The sequence below is a fragment of the Meles meles genome, chromosome 15 (genome assembly GCF_922984935.1).
Source record: "Meles meles chromosome 15, mMelMel3.1 paternal haplotype, whole genome shotgun sequence".
Classification (NCBI taxonomy): domain Eukaryota; kingdom Metazoa; phylum Chordata; class Mammalia; order Carnivora; family Mustelidae; genus Meles; species Meles meles.
In genome coordinates this window covers 35,591,559-35,614,830 of record NC_060080.1, presented here as the reverse complement: position 1 = coordinate 35,614,830, position 23,272 = coordinate 35,591,559, and the positions used below count along the sequence as shown (strand labels likewise).

Below are 23,272 nucleotides of genomic sequence, written 5' to 3'. Positions count from 1 at the left end.
TTCAATGTCTCCACATTCTAATAATACCTTGCTAGGTGTAGTATATATGCTTGGCCTCAAGGTGACCCAGAAAACCAACTGCTATTAATAGTATTACACCATCCTTTCATTTCTTTAAGGCAGATACACCCATCTGTGTTATGGGTGGGTAGGACAGGAGAGGGGAGCAGGGCCCCAACTAAGTCCCCAGGGGCCTCCAGTAGGTAGAGATAAATCTCTGATGGATGATTAAAAAATTAAAAATGATTTAATCTGTGCATTCCATCTCTCACTGAGACAGAGCTGCATAGTCCCTTGTAGTACTGATGTGGTTTAGATCATTCCACAGAATGTTTATATCATTCAAGAAACAATAGCAGCAGTTGCCACATTGTCAGGTTTAAGGGATTTTCTTTCTTTCTTTCTTTCTTTCTTTCTTTCTTTCTTTCTTTCTTTTTTTTTTAGATTTTATTTATTTATTGGACAGACAGAGATCACAAGCAAGCTGAGAGGCAGGCAGAGAGAGAGGAGGAAGCAGACACCCCACAGAGCAGAGAGCCCGATGTGGGGCTCGATCCCAGGACACTGGGACCACGACCCAAGCTGAAGGCAGAGGCTTTAACCCACTGAGCCACCCAGGTGCCCCGGGATTTTCAAAAGTAATTTGACAAGATAGGATTTTCACTTTACATACTACCTTTGCCATCCGGCTGGCAAGGAAAATGGGACCCACTGTGTTTCACTTTATTTTCTTGTGAAGAATTTTTTAGTCCTAGAAGTGAATGCGAATTTTGTTCCCTTTAAAGGACTTGGTATGTGCTTTTAAATTCGACTGGTTCACGTATTAAGTTGTATATGCCTGTTTATTTCCTAGTCAACCGGTGAAAGAGGAGAACTAAGTTGTGGCTGGGTGTTTCTTAAACTTTTTGATGCCAGTGGAATTCCTATTCCAGCGAAGTAAGTTGCCTATATATTCCTTCCAAATGAATAATTTTGTAGAAATTCATTATTTAGAATCTGGATATATCAGGTTTGCAGAGTGTATAATGAGTTAGCATTTCAAAAACTTGGGGGAAAAGTTTTAATGTTCTTTGAGTGATATATGAGAACAGCATGAACAGGGTCATCTTAAAGAGGAAGAAATGCCACTTACAGAATAGGTATTTTAAAAGACGTTTACCTAGGGGACCCTAGGTGGTTCAATCGTTTGAGCATCCATCTGACTTGGTTGTGGCGCAGGTCATGAACTCAGGGTGGTGAGACTGAGCCCTGCATCTGGCTTTGCTCGGAGCCTGGAGCCTGCTTGGGATTCTCTCTCTCCCTCTCCCTCTATTCCTCTCCCACCCCTGCTCGCTCCCTCGCTCTCTCTCTCTTTCAAAAAAAAAAAAAATCAAACAAATAATAAAAGTTGTTTACTCTCTGCTGGAAATGTTTTTCAGTAATTTTCTATGGTGTTAGCACATTTCACAGTGCCGAAACAGAACCTGATTGTCTCCGAAGACTGGGAAAGCTAAGTCCAGGGTCCCCAGGTCCTCTGTGACTCTACCTTTCTCCTATAGGTGATACACTGAAATTGTAATGGCAGTCCCTGTAAATGAATTTAAAATTCAAGACCAAAAGGCAGATGGGTACCAAATATCTGTGTTATATACATAATGGTCAGATTTTTATCCCTTATATAAAATGGGTTCTCAAAAATGAGTAAGGAAAAGACAGTTCAAGTTTTTAAATGGGCATATACAAAAAATCTAAGTCTAAGATATAAATGAGAAATTCACAGAGGAGATACACATGGGAAGTCATCAGGATGGTAATTAAGATCCAAGGTTTGGAAGTATACCATTCAGGACGCGCCCCCTGGCTCTGTCTGTCTAACTGTAAGCCAGGTTCCAGGTTTCTTGCCTGCAAGCCCCAATTTCCTCCCTTCAGAATGGGAGATTGTAAAAGTTCCTACCCTTAAGGGTTATTATGAGGATTAATTGAGATAATGTTCCCTGCCTTCTATAACTTCTGCTTACACCCCAGGGGTGGGCATGGCCTCTTTACCACAGGGCAGAGGTGAAAGTCCAGACTCCACTTGTCCTGCTCCGACATCATCCCCATGAGAGGGGGAGGGGCAGGCCCTCCCAGAATGTAAAAGTCCAGACTGCTTGTGATTTAAGTTTGTCTTGTTTTGCTTTGTTTTTAAGAATGTCTAGGGTTCTTAGCTGTACCTAGCAGGAGGGAAAAGGAAATCTACTCCATCTTTCCAAAAGGGAAGTCACAGCTATTTTTCTAAGTGAGGCAGAAGCCCATATATTGATACAGAAACATTTCCAGTGTAAATTATTATATGGAAAAAGCAAGTTACAGAATAGTATGTGTACTGTGGCTCCACTTTTGTTCATGAAAAACTGTATTCGTGTGCATATGTGGGCAGGCGTGTGTAAAGTGTTCCCAGAGGTTGCCTCTGAGGAACAGAACTAGGGAGGTAACAGTGGTATTGAAGAGGGCTTTTATCTTCTACTTTCTATACTTAGGTAATATGCAACTTTGAAAGAAAATGTGTCCATTTTGAGATTTACTGTGTTTATATATTTGTTTGCATTTGCATAGAAAAAGGTAGGGCAAGGGCCTTACCAGACTAGAGGGGATGTGGGGAGGGATGTTTTAGGGGTTTTTTGGTTTGGGTTTTTTTTTTTTTTTTAAGGTTTTATTTATTTATTTGAGAGAGAGCAAGAGCAGAGGAAGCAGCAAGGGAAAAGGGAAAAGCAGACTCACCACTGAGCAGGGAGCTTGACTCCACTAGGCCGATCCCAGGACCATGAGATCATGACCTGAGCAGAAGGTAGATGCTGAACTGACTGAGCCACCCAGACGCCCCTGTTTTGTTTTTTTTACTTATCATTTCTATGCTATTTAAATATTTGAAAAATATATTTAAAATATATCATTAATACATTCATTAACATAAGTCATTAAAATCAAAGCACTTTAATGCCATCAGTTATTTTTTCTCATTTTAATGGGGAAAATGTATTTTCTACAGTTCAAAGTTAAGAAAAAAACTTTATTTAGAGCAATCAAGAACTTTCATTCTCATTTACCAATGAGACAAATAAATATCTGGGCATGTTATCTATGCTAAAAAAATATTTCACTACTGATTTCATTGTTTCAAAATGGAAACACGTGGTTTTTGCTATTCTTTCATAGAACATATGAACTCTTCTTGAATGGTGGCACCCCTTATGAAAAAGGTATTGAAGTGGACCCTTCCGTATCCAGAAGAGGTACAACTATTAGGCATTGCTTTCTCTCCTTTCCTGAAAAAGTACACAGAATATGCAGCAGCAAAGAGAGCTATATTCTAATAAAGATATTAAATTCTTCACTTGAATTCACATTTTTAAAAATAAGTCATTTGACAGTAAAATCCTAATTATTTTTACCTAAGTGCTTCTTTTCTTGGTAGCATATACAAGACTCTTAATGTAGGAAATCGGAAAGCATGAGGACTGTTCATTAATTCTTCTCCTGGAACATGGGCTGATACTTGGAACTGGCACAGAATTAATGACATAGACTAATTCCCAGATTGCCTGTTGCTGGGTTAAAAGAGGTAGACATTTCAAATTGTGGTGTATGGTATACATGCCAAGTTACCTTCCACAAATATTGAGCATCTTTTAATACATTCATTGGCCAGGCACTGTACTAGATAATGGGAAAATGGAGAGTAAGACAGATAACGATCCTTGCCTTGCAGAGCTCAGCTCCTGACAGATTTGGGACTCTCCTTGTTTCATGACTTGGAACACATAGCAGTGTTGCCGCCCTAGCAATGCCAGTCCCACCTTCTTGGAACAGGAAAGGGTTTGGGACCTGAGAAGCAGTTGGATCTACCTGGAATTGGGCATGCTTTAAAAAAAAAAAAAAGAATTAGGATTTTATTTATTTATTTGACAGAGACAGTGAGAGAGGGAATACAAGCAGGGGGAGTGGGAGAGGGAGAAGCAGGCTTCCCGCTGAGCAGGGAGCCCAATGCGGGGCTCGATCCCAGGACCCTGGGATCATGACCTGAGTGCCAGGATCACGACCTGAACAGAAGGCAGACGCTTAATGACTGAGCTACCCAAGTGCCCCTGTGGGTATGCTTTTTAAACTCCCTTTTTCCCTCTATAAAATCTGGCAGCAATGCTGCCAATGCATCTGGTGTAGTGGTAGCTCCAGGGGCCAATCAGATACCCTTAGGGAGGCCGGGAAGCTTTAATGCCATGCCTTATCTTGTTAGCAGCTCAGTCAGTGAGGGACTCCTCCTTTTCATACAATTATGATTTTTTTTTACCCCAAATCTTTGTTTTATTGTAAAAAGTATGTTGTTTTATTATACTCACCGTCTCAAGCACTTCAAGTTTTGACATTTATTTTTTATTTTTTTTTAAAGCACATGGGAGTGTTTTCCATCAGATGATGACAATGAGAAGGCAACCTCAACTCCTAGTAAAACTGAGATCTTTGAACAGAAGATCAAGAGACTTGTTGAGGTTGGTACCCACTCACCTGGCCAGTGAACTTGAGGTCCTTCAGCATTTATAGACCATCTCTGCTTTTGGCTTCTCCTCCTGCATGGTCATCTTTTTTCGGTTAGTTTTTTCCTCATTAATTCATCTGCCAAGGATCAGAAGAGAAATGGAATGGTAGGAAAATTCAAATCAGCTTACTCTTTTGTTTACTAGTTAGCTCAAGTGATACATTTGGTCAGAAATAGTAGAGAAACTTGGCTAATTTGAGCTTGACAACCATGATCCTATCGTCAGGGAATTTTTTTTTTTAATATCAGGTTAGTTGAGGTATATTTTACATGCAATAAAACTTATCTTTTTAGGTTTACAGTTCTCTGAGTCTTGACCAATGTATACAGTCGTGTAACTACCACCACAACCAAGATGGAGAACATTCCCTTCACTCTATAAACAGCTGTCTCCTTTGTGGTCCACTCCTCAGACTCAGCCTCAGGCAGCCACTCATCTGTCTTCTTTCCCAGCCATTTGGTTTTTGTTTTTCAGTTTTCACTTTTTAGTTTCAGAGGTAGAGTTTAGTGATTTATCAGCTGCATGGAACTATGCTCGTCACAGGGCTCATCACATCACGTGCTCTCTTTAATGCCTGTCCCCCAGTTACCCCCAATCCCCCTTCCCATCTCCCTTCCAGCAACCTCGGTTTGTTTCCTGTAGTTAAGAGTCTCTCATGGTTGTCTTCCTCTCTGATTTTGTCTTATTTTTTCCCCCTCCCTTCCCCTATAATCCTCTGTTTTGTTTCCTAAATTCCACATATGAGTGAAATCGTACAGTAATTGCCTTTCTCTGATTGACTTATTTTGCTTAGCATAACACCCCCTAGTTCTTTTCATGTTGTTGCAAATGGTAAGATTTCCTTTCCTGATGGCAGAGCAATATTCCATTGTATATACATACATACCACATCTTTTTATTTCTTTCTTTTGTTTTAATTTAATTTTTTTCAGTGTTCTGAGATTCATTGTTTATGTACCACATCCAGACACACCCACATCTTCTTTATCCATTCATCTGTCAATGAACATCTGGGTTCATTTCCATTGTTTGGCTATTGTGGACATTGTTGCTATAAACATCAGGGTGCAGGTGCCCCTTTCAATCAGCGATGAATACCCAGTAGTGCAATTCCTGGGTCATAGGAAAGCTCTGTTTTTAACTTTTGAGGACCCTCCATACTGTTTCCCTTAGTGGCTGGACAGTTTCCATTCCCACCAACAATGCAAAAGGATTCCCCTTTCTCCACATCCTTACCAACATCTGCCATTTCCTGACTTGGTAACTTTAGACATTCTGACCTGTGTGAGGTGGTGTCTCATTGTGGTTTTGATTTGTATTTCCCTGATGCCAAGTGATGCTGAATATTTTTTCATGTGTCTGTTGGCCATTTGTATTCCAAGCAGTTTTGCCTTTTCCAGAATGTCATACAAATGGAGTCATTCAGTATGTAGCCTACTGAGTCTGCCTGCCTTCACCCCACATACTGCTGCGCTGGAGGGTCATCCATGCCATTGCATGTAGCAGAAGTTGTTCTTCTTTGTTCTAAATAGTATTCCATTTGATGGATGGACCATGATGCATGTGTGCATTCACTAAGTGACAGACATCTGGGTTGTTTCTGAGTTTGGGCATTTATGTATAAAGCCACTCTAAATATTTACATATGAGTTTTTTGTGTGTGGCCATCTGACTTTGTTTCTCAGAGATGTAAATACCTAGGAGCAGGATTGCTGGGTCATCTCGTGTCCTTCTAATTTTATAAAAAACTGCCAAGCTGTTTTCCAAAGTGGCGATAGCATTTTACACTCCCAGCAGTAATGTATGAAAGTTCCAAGTAGTCATATTCTTGGTATTATCTATTTTTTTCTATTATGACAATTTTAGTAAGTGAGCAATGGTATCTCATGGAGGTTTTAATTTGCATTTTCTTTAGGGAGCGCTTTAAAATTTATTTTACTTTTTAGTCAGTTTTCTTTTATTGATTTATAGAGCTCTTTTCAGATTTTTTTTAATGCCGGTATAATTAACATACAGTGCTACATCCATCTCAGGTGTACAATATAGTGATTTAACACTTCCATACATTCCATGCATCATGATAAATGTACTCTTAATCCCCTCCACCTATTGCAAGGAACTTTTACATTAGTAGGTCCCCAGATCTATCACCTTCCAACTTGAACAAGTTATTTAACTATATTTCTCAGGATCCCAATGTCTCCATCTTTAAGTGGGCATAATAATATCAACTCCATGAAGCTATAATGAGGTTCAATGAAAAGAAAGTATATAAAACACCTAGATTATTTTTATAGGATATGGCACAGAGTAAAACACAGTTAGTGTTAGCTGTAATTATTTACTATTATTATTATATGTATAGATAAATGCAAATATAATTCCAGGTCCATGGTATAATATGTCATAAAATTGATTTAAATGAAGATGGGCTCTATAGCTGGTAAGATCAGGAGGGATTTGAAACAGACTTTGAAGGATGGGAGAGATGTGCACATGTGAAGATAGGAAGCCATGGAGAAAAGGAACCTAAGTACAGAGGGCATATGGTGGACAAAAGGGGTGGAAGGGAAGAGCAGGGTCTGGGAACAGAAACTGATGAAGTTGACCTGTCCCACCATGATCTGCTTCTTGCTTGCTGATTACCAAGAAACATAGACGGGGCACCTGGGTGGCTCAGTGGGTTAAGCCTCTGCCTTCGGCTCAGGTCATGATCTCAGGGTCCAGGGATCGAGCCCCAGGGCGGGCTCTCTGCTCAGCGGGGAGCCTGCTTCCTCCTCTCTCTGCCTGCCTCTCTGCTTACTCGTGATCTCTCTCTGTCAAATAAATAAATCTTAAAAAAAAAAAAAGAAACATAGACAAAAACTTGACATAGCCTCCTGAATTGTTGCTTTTCTCATTCTGAATCATGCTCCTAGTTTCCATATTCCTTGTTCTTGTATCTGATACTGAAATGTGTTTTATAATTCTAGTATTGACAATTAAATCTTTGCCTTAATGTGTTCATGGATAGTATTCATTCTCTTGACTGTCCTTCCTCTCACCCCCGGATGTTTATAGCACTTGCAAATTCCCTTTTTTGGCCAGTATTTCCTTGGAAAATTGTTATTTTTCAAGATTTAAAAAAAGAAGCACAGTAGCAGTCTTTGTAAAAGAAAAGCCAAAATCCTGTTTGACTTCATTCTTCCTGCTTCTTCAGCCTCCCACTCCTCATCTCACTGGTAAGCTTCCAAGAGTCCCCAAGTACTCCCAAGTGTGTCTTTCAAGCACGATCTTAATAGTGTTGCTTTGCCCCAAATACTGGTTCCAAGACACTTTTTACAATCGAGAGATCAGATTTGTCTGGGCTATACACAGGTCAGGTAGGCAGGCCCTTGCTTCCAAAGCAGGGAATGTTCTGTATGCTGGTTCTTTTTTTTTTTTTTTTTTAATTTGACAGAGATCACAAGTAAGCAGAGAAGCAGGCGGTGGGGGGGGGGGGGGGAGCAGACTCCCTGCTGAGCAGAGAGCCCGATGCAGGGCTCCATCCCAGGACCTTGGGATCATGACCTGAGCCGAAGGCAGAGGCTTTAAACCACTGAGTCACCCAGGCACCCCTGTATGCTGGTTCTCAGAGAGGGCTCCCGAGTCCTTGCCCTCCAGACCCCAGGAACCAAGGTGCTTGTTTGATCACAGTACACGCTAGGTACCCGAAAAATGTTTGCTGAAGAATTTCTAAGTGGAAATCTTCCTGCTAGGTAAAAGTGTACTTCTTAGGATCTCTGCTCTGCCTCCTGCTGTCACTGACGTCCCCGTACCTTGTCTTGGTGTGTGCTCTTCTCTCCTCCTACAGCCCAGAGGAAGACCTGAGCATTGCCACTCTACTTCGCGTGATCCAGAAATGTATGCCTGGGTTGGGGCTGCTCTCTGGTGCAGCCTTGGCTGGGGCTGGCTCTCACAGAGACCAGGCCATGGGCCCAGAGAATCCAGAGGCCCATGCCTCCCTGCAGAGCCCAGGTGCTGTGGTGTGAGGGCTGTGCTGTGGGTCCAGAGTGAGAGACTGGACACCAGCATGGGTGTTTTGGGGCATCTCTGCCCTGAGCCTGCACACCTTGGAGGTGATCCATCTCAGTCCCCTCCCCACCCCTGACTGCCACCTTCAGGTGGCTGGGAGAGGAGGGCACATAATGGTACCAGCAGCCCTCCTCCTCTCCTTCAAAAGTACATCCCACCTCTCTCCCCATCCTCGTTTGCTCAGAACTTCACCTTTGTTTGGCCAGACTCCTCTGCTTCAAGGAGAAAGAACAGAGGCTTTTAACATTATGCCAAGCGACATACAACAATGCGCGCAGAACCAAGGGTGGGAAGCCCAGTTGAGTTTGCCCTCCCACCCATTTTTCCCCACTGCCCTTACTAGCTGGCTTACACTAACCTCTCACCAGCCAGCAGTCTTGCCTGTGCATGCCTTTGCATATCCAGAGACCCTCAAAAATGCAAATTAACCCATGTAGACTTGTCTCCTTTCCAAAGAAATAGCACCAGAATCCTGCCCGTGGAACTGCTTTCGTGGACAGTTGTAATCATGGTGACCCTCTCAGCATGAGATCAAAGAGGGAGCAAAGGGATCCTTCAGTTTCCCCAAGACTTGCCATTCTGATTTTGGAGGTACTTTTCAACGGGGTTTTTTACCCTGATGTGATTTGGCCAAAGGCATGCTTTTAAGCCCCAGATGAGGGAAAGCGCTGAATTTCCACCCAGACTCCCAGTGCATGAGTTCAGAATCCCAAAAAATACCAGTCTGTAGAAGTAGGCTGTGCGCATATGTATAAATTTGCCATAAACCTGTTTGTTTGTCTTTGCCTTTTATGATGTCTCCCATTTTTTTTCTCTTTCACTTCCATTGTATTGTTTCTAAAAATAAATGAGGTAATCTTGTTACTAGCCTGGGGCCCATGGTTACATTCACTGCACTTCCACAGTCAGAGTTTGCTGGTGTATCTGTGAGATCAGTAAGAAGCACATTTTTACTTCTTCAACTGAGCCAACCTCAGGAGCCCAGAACTTCCTGGTCATCTTAGATTTGGGAAATTCAGAGGATTTCCCTAAAAACTAATAAAGTGCAGCAGTCTTGCCTCATGTCAAAGGAAGGGAGCGCCCAGGCTGTGGGAGGAACGAAGGCCTCTACCGCAGGCTGGCAACGATGGCAGCCAGACAGAGCAGGCGGGTCTGTGAGAGGAGAGGGAAAAATGGAAGGAAGTTTACACCCCTTCCTCTAGCAAAATCACTGGCTATTCTTCAGCATGAGCCATGGTTTGAGCATGCAACTGAAACACTGCCCAAAATGTCCATAGACCAGAGGGCAGGATGTGGAACAAGCCTTAGGAATCACAACTGAACCCTGAGCAGGCATGTGGTAGCCTCAGGGGAGCCTAACTGATCCTTCACAGCCAGACTTTGAAATCCAGGTCAGACACAAGACCAGCATTATAGCAGCAGTGGAAAACAACGATTTCTAACTTTGTGTGCCACATGCCCTATATGAACGGCAGAGAAGCTATCTGGCATTTTTTAGACGTTTCTAGAAGTTCAGGGATTAAGAAGTAGTGAAGGATATTTACAGAACTCCGTGAAACTATGCCTGGAGAATCCATTGCTCTTGTTACGTTCATTCTGTTCTCTTCCAAACTCTTCCAGGGCAGGAAGCCTGACTGTTACTTCTGCGACCAATGCTCCCTCCTAAAATACTTATTCTGGGGACACCTGGGTGGCTCAGTCGGTTAAGTGGCTGCCTTCGGCTCAAGTCATGATCCCAGGGTCCTGGGATCAAGTCCCACATTGGGCTCCTTGTTCAGCAGAGAGCCTGCTTCTCTCTCTCCCTCTGCCTGCCACTCTGCCTGCTTGTGTTCTCTCTCTCTCTGTGTTAAAAAAAAAAAAAAAAAGTCTTTTAAAAAAATAATAAAATAGTTATTCTGGAAATTAAAATAAAGGATTCATTTACAAAAGTTAAAAGTCTCTTTGTTAACTTTTGGTGGATTTCTTAGTCTGAAGATACGTCCTCCTTGATTAAGCACATGGTTTGCAAGGTTTTCAAGATTTCCTGTGTGGTCATTCTTCATGCTTAATGACAGAGTTCATGTATTTCCAAAAATAATACTTAGAAAATGTATATCTAGAATGATTCAAGACAATTTCTTGAGTATCCTAACTTTAGATCTTGTGCTCAGTGTATTTGCAGGAGGCATTTAACACGTGTCATGTGTCAGGATTTTCAAACACTCACTTGTCATGTTTCCAGATTATTGTTTCTGAAATAATATTGAAATTTTGGTTCTATTTTTATAAAAATATTTTCTTCTTTTTGATGCTGTTGTATGGAACTGGTTGTAATTTTCTTTTCACGTTCTTTATTAGTGTATAGAAACATGACTAATTTTTGTATGCTAATTCTATATCCTTCAGCTTTGCTGAATTTGTTTATTTGAACAGTTTTTTGTGGAATCTTTAGAGTTTTTCATATATAAAACCATGTTGTCTGTGAACAGAGATAAGTTTACTTCTTCTTTTCTAATTTGGATGCCTTTTGTTCCTTTTTCTTGCCTGGGGCTCTGGCTAGGACTTCTAGTACTATGTTGAATAAAAGTAGTGAAAGCAGGCATCCTTGTGTTGTTTCTGATCTTTAAGAAAAAGCTAATGGTTTTTCACCATTGAATATGATGTTAGCTGTGGGATTTTCATATATGGCCTTAATTATGTGGAGGTAGTTTTCTTCTATTCCTAAGATTGTTGAGTGTTTTTATTATGAAAAGGTATTGAATTTTGTAAAATTCTTTTTCAGTATCAGTTGAGAAGATCGTGTGGGTTTTTTCCTTCATTCTGTTAATGTCGCGTATCACACTGATTTGATTTTTTTAATGTTGAACTGTCCTTGCATTCCAGGAATAGATTCCACTTGTTCATGATGTGTATAAACCAGCGAAGCCATCTGGTCATGGGGTTTTATTCACTGGCAGGTCTTTGATTATTGATTCAGTCTCCTTACTAGTTATAAATTTATTCAGATTTTCTATTTATTCCTGATTCAGCCTTTGTAGGTTTTGTGTTTCTAGGACTTTGTCCATTTCATCTAGATTATCCAACTTGTGGATATACAATTGTTCATAGTACTGTCTTACAATCCTTTTTTATTTTTGGAAAATCAGTAGTAACATCTCTTCATTTCTGATTTTATAACTTGAATCTTCTCTCTTTTTTTCTTAGTCCTCTACCTAAAGGTGTCAATTTTGTTGATCTTTGCAAAAAACCAACTCTTGTTTTCACTGATATTCTCTTTTTTTTCTGTTGTTTTGTTCATCTCTGCTCTAATCTTTATTATTTTTTTCCTTTGCTACATTTAGGCTTCATTTGTTTTTTTCTGTCCTACTTCCTTAGGGTTTAAAGTTGGGTGGTTGATTTGAGATCTTTCTTAATAAAGAACAATGTAAGCATTTATAGCTATAAACTTGCACTCTTAACACTGCTTTCACTGCATCCCATAAGTTTTGGTATGTTATGTTTTCGTTTTATTTGTCTCAAGATATTTTTTTAATTTTAATTTTCCCTGTGAGTTCCTCTTTGTGCCATTGATTGCTTGAGAGTATGATGTTTAATCTCCACATATTTGTTCACATATTTGTGAATTTTCTAGTTTTCCTTCAGCTGTTGATTTCTAATTTCATTCCATTGGGATCAGAAAAGATATTTTTGTGTGAGTTCAGTCTTTTAAATTATTAAGATTGGTGTTGTAGCCTAACATATGTAAGCTAACATATGTAGCCTAACAGCCTAACATTAAGACTGGTATCATGTAGCCTGTCCTGGAGAATGTTCCATGTACACTTGAGAAAAATGTTTATTGTGCCATTACTGAGCAAAGTGTTCTGTGTATGTCTTAGTTACAGTTGATCTACAGTGTTGTCTTCTATTTCCTTATTGATCTTTTGTTTGGTAGTTTTTTATTGAAAGTGGTGTAATAGAGTCTCCTACTATGATTGTTGATGTCTGCTTCATATATTTAGGATCTCTAATATTTGCTGCATATGTTATAATTTTTATATCTTTTTGGTGCACTGACCTTTTTATCATCATATAATATCCTTCATCTCTTTTAATAGTTTTTTTTAACTTTAAGTCTGTTTTGTCTGATATTATTATAGCTACCCCTGCTCTCTTATTTGCATTGAGTGTCTTTGTCTATCCTTTCATTTTCAACCTATGAGTATCCACAGATCTAAAGTGAGCTTCTTGTAGATAGAATATAGTTAGATCCTGTTTTTCTGTTCATTCTGCCGATCTGTGTCTTTCGATTAGAGAGTTTAATTCATTTATGTTTAAAGTAATCACTGATAGGGAATGACTTGGTATTGCTATTTTATTATTTGTTTTTTGTACATTTTCTGGGGGACTTCTGGTGGGCTGTGTCTCAGTTCTTCCCTTAATGCCTTCTTTGTGTTTGATAAATTTTTTGTAGTGACACATTTTAATTCCTTTTTCATTTCCTTTGTGTATATTCTATAGATTTTTTTCTTTGTGGTTATCATGGGGATTACATATAATATCTTAAAGTTATAACAATCTATTTTAAACTGATACCAACTTACCATCAATATTGACATTTTCTTTGGTTTTTGAGCCCTTACTATGGAGCAGACATTACAGCAGGTATTACTGTCTGCCTTCTACAAATGAGGAAACCAAAACACAAGGACAATAATTAATTAACCCAAAGCCACAAGAGCTATGAAGAAGCAAAGTCAGAATTCAGTCCAGGACTGCCTCACCCTCCCAAATTCCACCCAGCACCATGAATAGTCTGAATTCCTGTTTCCTGTTCATTCATCATGTTGGGAGGGGTGGGCACATAGCTTTGTCAAAACTTGCAGCTGACTAGTCCCTTTCTTCTCCAAGCACATAATTGATGCCTTTTCTTTTTTATTTAACATTTAACATGGGTGTATATGCTAAAATGGAAACACAAGAATGGCAAAACAGAGTTCAGACTTGAAGGTGTACACCTAGAAATACTAGTTTAAAAAAAAAGAAATACTAGTTTTCTGAAGTTTTCTGTAGGCAACTCATACTGGAAATTTTCTTTAAAATTGTTAAACATTTTTTTCAGTAATGAAGCAAAACTTGGAACTGTTCATTAAAGTAGTAAGTATATATTTCCAGTAACACTATAAGTTGGATTGTAGGGGTTGTTTAATGAATACATGTTCTTTTTCTTTAACAGTTTACTGCCAGAAACATTAATTGGAAGTATGTGTTCCATTCATCTGTTGATATTTTATCGCCAAATTCTTGGAGATGTACTCCTGAAAGACAGGATGACCATGCAAAGTGCTGGTAAGGGTCTTTGCAATTTCCTTATGTACAATAATGCTTCGTGCTTTGAGTACGTGTAACCTATGCCATCCTTTATCTTCTGTTTCTGAAGGTGATGTGTGGAATAAAATATTTAGGCTAGCATCAATGTCAGTCAAATACCTCAGAAATGCACAGCATCGCACTCCATTGTGCTCCTGTGTATATCCGGTGTGAGCTTAGTATATATTCAGTTCTTTACTCACATTACAAATTCTGGAAATTTGGGATCTTAAAACTCAGATACAATCCTCTTTCCCCTCAATGGCTTGAATAACCTGTTTTTACCACATGCTTAACATGTACATCATCTTTTTGGGAAGAGACCAAAATCATCCAAAATAACTGGTTCTTATGCATGAAGTTTAAATATCAACAGATTAAGAAAAATTGAATAAAGGCAAGAGATATTCAGGTATTCTATTTTTATTCTTGCAACTTCTTTATGAGCTTGAAACTTTTTCCAGTAAACTGTTAAAAAATAATTTTAAAAATCAATGAGTTGTCACACATGATTGAACTTGAAAAAAGATATGTATGTGTTATAATAATTGCCTCTAGGGGTGCCTGGGTGACTCAGTTGGTTAAGCATCCTACTCTTGGTTTTGGCTCAGGTCATGATCTCATGGTCCTGGGACTGAGCCCCGTGTTGGGCTCCATGCTCAGCACAGAGTCTGCTTGTCCCTCTCCCTCTGCTCCTGCCTCCCCCTCCCCTGGAATAAATAACTAAAATCTTTTTCAAAAATTGCCTCTAAAATAAAAAGTTTAATTTTAATGAATAGTCTTTGAATTCAGTGAATCAGTAAGCAAATGTGTATCGAGTGCCTCCTATATGCCAGGCATTGTAGTAGGCCCAGTGATGGATGTGACAGGCATGGGCATCCCTACCCTGGTGTAGTGACAGACTTCAAACACAAAATTATATGAATAATCCTTTCCAACCTTCTAAAAATAAGTGTTCTAAAGGAAGAAAGCCAATAGGAGCATACCCTAGGAAGACCTCAGGGAAGTCTCTAGGCAATTAATAATTAAGATAAGGCCTGAGAGAGAAGTTAGAGATCTGTGGAAGAACTTGTCTGGGCAGAGGGGCCAGTGTATCTTGAACACCTGAGGCAAGACAACTCAAGTAAACTGGAAGGATCACAGTTGAAAGCAAGCCAGCATGGCTAGAGCAGAGTGAGTAAAGCCAAGAATCCTAGCACTTGTGGACAAGTAGAGTTCATGGTTAGACAGGAGTCCTTTCCCAGGGACTTAGCACCCGATAGGGAGATAGAAATAGAACTCGACATCAGGGAAGTACCACCATTTCTCAAGGAATAATTATAACTCCAAGGGAAGGACACTTTAAACTTTTTCATCATCTCTTGCCTTTGAATTTGTATCAGTGACTAGGAAAACTTCATGAATGATATGGCTTCTAAAAGAGGAAAAAGCTTATTAGCTTCTCTGTTGGGAGGAGGTTACTCAGAACTGTTGTCATCATTTGAATCTGACCATCAGATAAACCTGGTAAGACCTAGAGGAAGGATTTTTCTCTACTGGGGACACAAGACCATAGACTGTCTTGCCCATGCCATTTCAAGAGTGTCCTTCCTGCTGTGCTTCTTTGAACAGGCTTTTCATGTGCCGTTATTTCTTGTGGAATATCACTATTCTCCTACATGGTATTTAGGTCTATGGCTAGAATCCTCAACTCCCGATTCCTTTCATTTTCATCCATCACCATCCATTGACCCCAAACACCAGTTTTGGGTTCCTTCCCTGAGCTCTGGTGAACCGGAGTCAGGCCTGAGTAGCCTGTCCCGCATCTCCTGTCCCCCAGCACTTACTAGTTCCTGCTCAGCCTTCTGAGAGCAGGAGTGCCTAACTGGTGCCAGTTAGGGGAACCTAACTGGTTCCATCTCTCTTTTTTTTTTTTTTAATTCCTGTATGGTTAATATACAGCGTTATATTAGTTTCAAGTGTACCGTATAACAATTCAACAATTTTATACCTTACTCAGTGCATAAGTGTACTCTTTAATCCCTTCATCTATTTCACCCATCCCCCCCATCCATCTCCCATCTGGTAACCATCAGTTCTCTATAGTTAAGAGTCTGTTTCTTAGTTTGTCTCTTTTTTTCTTTGTTCATTTGTTTTGTTTCTTGAATTCCACATGTGAGTAAAATTATATGACTTCCTTAGCATTATACCTTCTAGATCCACCCATGTTGTTGCAGATGGCAAGATTTGGTTCTTTTTTATGGCTGACTAATATTCCTGTGTATTTGTGTTTGCATGTGTGTATGTCTGTGTGTGTATCTCTTCTTTATCCATTCATCCGTCTGTGGATACTGGGCTGCTTCCATAATTTGGGTATTGTGAATAATGCTGCAGTAAACATGGGGGCACATATACCTTTGCAAATTAGTGTTTTCAGATTCTTTGGGTATATACCTACTAGCGGAATTGCTGGATCATATGGATCATAACTTTTTGAAGAACCTCTGCATTGTTTCCCACAGTATCTGCACAAATTTGCATTCCCACCAATAGTGCATGGGGTTTCTATTTTCTCCACATCCTTGCCAGTACTTCTTGTTTCTTGTGTTTTTTATTTTAACCATTGCGACAGGTTTGAGGTGATATCTCATTGTGGTTTGTTGTTGTTTTTTTAGAGAGAGAGAGAGAGAGTGCATATGGGTGGGGAAGGGGCAGAGGGGAAGGAGAGAAAAAATCTGAAGCAGACTTCACACCCAGCATGGAGCCTAATGCAGGGCTCGATCTTGTGATTCTCAGATCATGATCTGAGCTGAAATCAAGAGTTGGACACTTAACTGACTGAGCCACCCAGGTGCCCCTCTCACCGTGGTCTTGATTTTCATGTCCTTGATGATTAGTGATATTGAACATCTTTTCGTGTGTCTGCTGGCCAACTGTATGTCATATTTGGAGAATGTCTGTTTATATCTTCTGCCCATGTTTTAATTGAGTTATTTGGCTTTTAGTGTTGAGTTGTGTAAGTTCTCTAACTAGTTCCTTTACCATACCACAGTTATATCATAAGGAGGAAAGAGAGGTCGGAAAACAGCAAAGAAAGAAGAACAAAATTTTTCTAGTTTTACTCTGTTCAGAGCTACTTTACTTTCACCCTAAAAGCTCTATCTACTTGGTACAAGACTCATTTCAGAACTCCCTGGGATATGAACGTAGGGGTGGATGGAGGTTGAGCAGACAGCTTTGAGCCCTCCTAGAGGTTAAGCTCTGTAGAATGTGTTATCAACAAATCATGTGGCACAATAATTTTCATCTGAATGAATGTTTTTATGTCTGTTGCAGTCAAATACATTGGATGAAGTTTATATAAAATCCTTTTTGTTCTTTTGTACTTCAGATTTAATTAGTAACCCTGTATTGGCCACCTTCCCCAAGCTCTTGGAGCAGCCCGACATGATGGACGCACTCAGGGTGGGTAGCAGACATGATGATGGAAACCTGATGGTTGACTCTTGTTTATTCCGTGACTTAAGATGGCCACGGATTGTATCCTAAGAACAAAAATCCAAAATGGTTTGTTAGATAAATCAACTGACCTTTCAGAGAAGAATCAGGGCATGCATATCATTTTTTATTTTGATTCAAATTATACTATCTGCGATATGAAATAGCAACTGGGTATTAGTTTCAACCCTATGAAATCTCTAATTTCAGTCATTTTTTTTGAACTTAATATATCAGAGTCAATAATATATCAGAGTCAACAAATAGTAGGAGTCTATTATGCCTATAAGATTGTTCTCCGATTCCATGATAAGTGCCATCAAGGATGTATAATTCAGGTCCTTAAAGATTAAGAGAGGGCAGCAAATGAGGATCAGGAATCTATTTCATAAGAGCTCCTCGGTGAGAGAGACCTAATAAAAAGTTGGGGCCACGTCAGATTTTGACATGATGAGATGGGAAAGAAGACATCACAGGTAGAAGGATCAGCAATGAGCCAACGTTTTGAAGCAGGAAGGAATAGAGAGTATTCTGTTTGCTCTTAAGAAGAGCAAAGGATCCAGTTTGGCCTGTAGAATGCCGTCAGCAGGTAGGCAAAGTGGACCAGAATCTCACATTGCCCGTGAAGAGGGTGTATGGAAGGCGATGGGTAATCTGTTCTGCTTTCGGAAAGCCTCTGATACATGGGCAGAAAAGTACCTGTGCAGGAGGGAGGTGAGCTGTGCTAGGAGGTGATTCCTGTCAATAAGGATAGAAATCCTGTGGGCCTGACAGAGAAATAGAAGCAATCACCAACGAAGACTTTTACTAGACTTTCAAGCTGATTTCATGTGTTGATTTGGCTAGGTTTGGCCTGTCAGCAGTAACAATGAAGTTTTCTGCAAAAAGACTTAATGGCATATAACGACCCATAATTTCAGATAAGTTCATTTGACACTAGCATTAGTAATGCAGAATTTCTCTTTTTTCCTCTATAAAGTCATTAGTATCATAATGTCTATTCATAATACAGAACACAGGTCCATTGATTCATTCAACAAGTATTTTGCAAGAGCTCACTGTGGTTATGGCACTCTGTAGGTGCTGGCATTTTTCTCCAGGTGTGTAACACTCTTAGAACCTGGAGCTTTAGCACTAATCTCATCTAAAGTCGCATTTCCTGATGAGCAGATGGCCCAGACAAGTGCACTGCAGGTCAGCTCTGGGTGCGTCCAGATCCCCTATAGGCTCAAGAAAAGGCATATAGGTAAAGTTGTGCACAGACATTATTAAAGTGGGGGGAAAAAACATTTGAGTTTTAGTAAGTGTATTTAAATATATATATTTACATTTGTATATCTGCCTGTAAAACTATCTGGAAGAATATACTCTAGAAAGGTAATACTGATGACCTCTGGGTCATGAGTTATTATGTTTATCTGTATCTCACTTTTCCATTGTTAATTATTTGTACAGTAAATAACAAAAATAAAAAAGAGTGTTTTATTCCTATACTCTTGAGCCCTGTCTTCACGGCATACCTTGTTACTTAGGATAAGTCGGCCTGAGAGGCGGTAGCTAATACAGGTTGATTTCTCACTCATGGTACCTTTCCAGCATGAATTGGTAGAGGCCCCTTCTCCATATTCATGCAAGCATGCAGGCTGATGGAGGCTCCACTTCCTTATAGCATCATCTAGAACAAGTGGCTTCCTCTGTTGCCAGTTGCAGATGTAGGAAAAAAAGAGACTAGAGGATTGTCCTTGGACTTTCCACTGCCTTTGTCCTGAGGGGGCATAGGCCATTTCTGCTCACATTTCATTGACCTGTCACATGGCCCCACTTAACTTCCAGAGAGCTGGGAGATGGAGTCTTCTGTTTGCTCCAGAAGGAAGGAAGAAGTAGGTCTTGGTGTAGAGTAGTGACTCCCCTGCCCTCCCCAACACACACATGTTTGCTCTTCACCACTGAGTTACTATAAGTGAAACACCTTACTGCTTGCTGGTAGCTCAGTGAAAAATGAAGTAGGACTTTGACACAACAAACAATAGGCACATTTTACCAGATGTTAAGTCTAAAGTTGCTAAGTGATGGTCATGTGAAGCCAGATACTTTTTTAAAGTTTACATCATGAAGTACGTGAGCCTCCTAGCGTCAACTTAGCTAAGTTTAGTTTGTTGGTGGTGTTTTAATAATAATAATAATAATAGTACCTGCCTGTTTAGTAAAGCACGCTGGCTCTCTAAGGGTCCTCTTCAAACTCTCCAGGACCCATAGGTGCAGTAGTCAATAGGTTGGTGGACCCCAGTCTCATAATGTAGCTCTTCCATGGTAATAACTGACCATTCATGGTAACAGATCATGGTAAATGGGACCATCCCAAGACATGGCTCATTAAGGGTACAGCCTATGATCTCTTGGAAGGAAATGTCTCTTTCATTTCAGGGAGACTCTTGTTCTTGGTGCCATATGTCATCTTCACCCCGGGACCTCCCTACTGAGACAAGGGCTGATGCTTTCATGGGATCTGTGACATCAGGCACCAAAAGGAAAATCCCTGCAGGCTGGCACAAAACAGAGGCCTGGAGTAATGGACACATTCCCCCCTTGCTCACAGTTTGCCCAGAACTGGAGCTGAGAAAGTCTTCAATTCATATTTCTGTGGGATTAATTGAATGCTGGGTTGTTTTTTTTGTTTGTTTGTTTTTGTTTTTGTTTTTTACTTTTAATTTTTTTAAAGAAGCTTGTGTGAAGCTTTGTGGGCAGATTGGGATGTTTGCAAAGCTGTACTTCATTTTCTCTCCCCCAATCCCTGTCATCATCACCGTAGACAGAATAGCAGAGAAATATGGTATTTGGCAGAGTTCTCTATTTTCATTATCGTCTGACCTTAAAACCTTACTAGTATTTTACTGTTCAGGCACTATGTTTCTGCATTTTCATGCAAATGTTGATATTCACTGATTCTGTTCTTAAATTAATTCTAACTTGGAAGAATCATGATGGTTCCACAGTAGCTTTCACTGCCGGGTAGATCTGGTTCTGGCCGCTAACAGCAGGTGCCTACAGATTCACTTCTTACACGTGTAGGGTCCTGTGTAGAGTGTCTTTAACCCTGTCCATACATTTAATTACCATGAAGTTGCAGAAGTGTGGCATAGGCTTGTGAATCCTGGGATTAATATAACGTATTGATTTGCTTTTCAGAGTTCTTGGGCTGAGAAAGAAAGCACATTAAAAAGATCAGAGAAGGTAATGTGATTTTCCACACTGAACTGAATATTTACAGTGCTCACTGTTTGCTTACACATGCTAATAATACCTCTGTCTTAGCCAAAGTAACCATATTCATAATCCCTTTTAGCCAGTCAATCTGTGTCATTGTGGTTGCAGAGACATGTTCCAAGAAGAGAATGGGTGAACAATTCCCAATGTGAAATGAAACACTTGATCAAAACAGTTGTTTCAGACCACTGAGTGTTATTTGAGGAGAAGTTTCTAAACAAAGTCTCCAGTTGGCTATCTTCTTTCTCTTACTTTAAAAAAATTCCTCTAGCTCTCGAAGCCCATATCACATAAGGAGAAAGAAAAGGGAAATTGGCCTAACCAGTGTAATACACTGAAAAAACGTATGGCTCATGCTTACGTCACCATAGAAGCTTGGTGATTACCCAACAGAGCTTGTATTAACCAGTGAGTAATGGCTTCACTCTTCTGATCCAGGGTTAACCAACTTTTTCTATAAAGAGTCACACGGTAAATATTTGGAGTTTGCAGGCTGTACAGTCTCTGGTACAATACACTCACCTCTGCTGGTGCAGCACGAAGGCAGCTGCAGACTGCGTGTAAACTCTGAGCCAGGCTGTGTTTCTCTAAAACTTTATTACAAAAACAGGTAGAGGGCTGCATTTGACTCATGGTCTATGGTTTTTGGACTTCAGGTCTAAAATGTTAATTATCTACAAGGAACATGGGAGAGCAAACTAAAACTCCTAAAAATTTTTAAGAAGCATAAACTGTGTATTATACATAATATATGTGGTTATACACACGCACACACACACACTATTTATTGTAAAAATGTGTTGTATCCTTATTTGCACTTCCATTTGACCATACGGTCTACACTTGACCTTTGCTAAAACTGGCAGGTTTAATGCTTTTCTAGGACAGCAGTGGACAAGGTGCTGGGCCTCAGGCCTGTAGAAATGGCCCCCACACACGTGGTTGCTTGGAGGGGCCGCATCTATGTGTGGATCTGCTGTGTATAGATCTCTCTCCTTCAGACCGCCGTGCTCCCTGAAAGTCCCATCCCAGCCTGTCAGTGTCAGGGGTTGACTGGTTGTATCCATACTGCAACACTCTTGCTTTCTGGAAAGAGTCTACACATTCTTACTCCTGGGGTCTCCTTTCTCTGGATTTCATGCCTCCCTTCTCTTACATCAACTTGACATTGTCTCTGATATGCTGTAATCTAATTAAGTGACTACAGCTGACTTCACATTGTGTTTTAGTTCTGTTTACCTAGAACCACACCCTTGTCACCAGAATTAGATTTCAGCACCCCAGTGTCCCCGATGGAATGTGTGAGACACCCTCAGAGGAGCTTAGGAGACCCGCTGGTCCCGAGTCGTTCCAAGGCTCCGAGGGGGAACAGCTCATCTCTCCCCCATAGGGACTCTTGCTTGCTTCTCCTTCAGAGAGTGCTGTTTCCTGACTGAGCAGCTGGTTCAGAGCCTGTTCCTTGCCACACACTAATGGCACCCTCCACCCCACCTCTTTTAGTTTACGGAGTTCATAGTATTTAACACTTAAAAAGTAACGATATAGATCATTTCACATTTGTCTGTGGTGGTGGTGTTTTCCCAGAGAGACAAAGAGTTCCTGAAGGCCACGTTTCTCCTCGTCTACCATGACTGTGTGATCCCTCTTCTGCACTCCACACTCCTGCCCCCATTCAGGTGGGCAGAAGAGGAGACAGAGGCTGCCCGGTGGAAGGTTATTGCTGACTTCCTTAAGCAAAACCAAGAAAACGAGGGCGCCCTCCAAGCTCTGCTGTCACCAGATGGAGTCCACGAACCTTTTGACATTTCAGAGCAGACGTATGACTTCTTGGGTGAAATAAGAAAGAACGCAGCCTGACAGTGGTGGCCCTTGACCCTCAGCTTCCCAGTGAATCTGATGGACCCTCCTTGATGACCTGAATAAAACGACAGGACCAAAAGTAACTGTCACGTTATCACTTGGGCTTTATTCTTTTTTGTACAGACCACATTCTATAAGAAATACTTACCTGATAATTTGAATATGTGTTAACACAATAAAATACATTTTATATGGAGTGCCATTATTGAAATTTAGAGAAAATGTTTTTCAAAACCAACTAACTTAAATTTAAGTTGACTATATCCATAGATTTGTATAAAAGCAAGATTTTATCAAAAGCTAAATTTATGATTATTCAAGAAAGTGAAAATATAAATAAGCTGTTGGGACTGCATCAAAATTAAAAGCTTCTGCACAATGAAGGAAACAACAGAACTAAAAGGCAACCTACTGAATGGGAGAAGATACTTGCAAATGACATATCCAATAAAAGGTTAATATGCAAAACATATAAAAAATTGATATAACTTAGTACCCAAAAAACAATCCAGTTCAAAAATGGTCAGAAGGCACTAACAGACATTTCTCCAAAGAAGACATCCAGATGGCCAACAGACACATGAAAAGATGCTCCACATCACTCATTATCAGGGAAATGCAAATCAAAATACAATGAAATATCACCTCATACCTGTCAGAATGGCTAAAATCAAAAACACGAGAAACAAGTGTTGGTGAGGATGTGGAGAAAGGGAAACGCTTGTGCACCGTTGGTG

The 23,272-nt window shown here is 40.2% G+C and overlaps 1 protein-coding gene across 3 annotated transcripts in view; it reads left to right on the top strand.

The window, feature by feature from the left end:
- NPHP1 (nephrocystin 1) overlaps positions 1 to 22,731 on the top strand; it is a 59,211-nt gene extending 36,480 nt beyond the window's left edge. For all 3 annotated transcript variants that reach the window (XM_045979402.1, XM_045979401.1, XM_045979403.1), the window contains 7 exons: positions 854 to 936; positions 3,175 to 3,251; positions 4,406 to 4,505; positions 13,801 to 13,913; positions 17,305 to 17,378; positions 20,598 to 20,642; positions 22,260 to 22,731. In XM_045979402.1, the coding sequence (XP_045835358.1) occupies positions 854 to 936; positions 3,175 to 3,251; positions 4,406 to 4,505; positions 13,801 to 13,913; positions 17,305 to 17,378; positions 20,598 to 20,642; positions 22,260 to 22,532 (765 nt within the window). In that variant the 3' untranslated portion in view covers positions 22,533 to 22,731. The remainder of the gene's footprint in view (positions 1 to 853; positions 937 to 3,174; positions 3,252 to 4,405; positions 4,506 to 13,800; positions 13,914 to 17,304; positions 17,379 to 20,597; positions 20,643 to 22,259) is intronic.
- Positions 22,732 to 23,272: the final 541 nt, after the last annotated feature.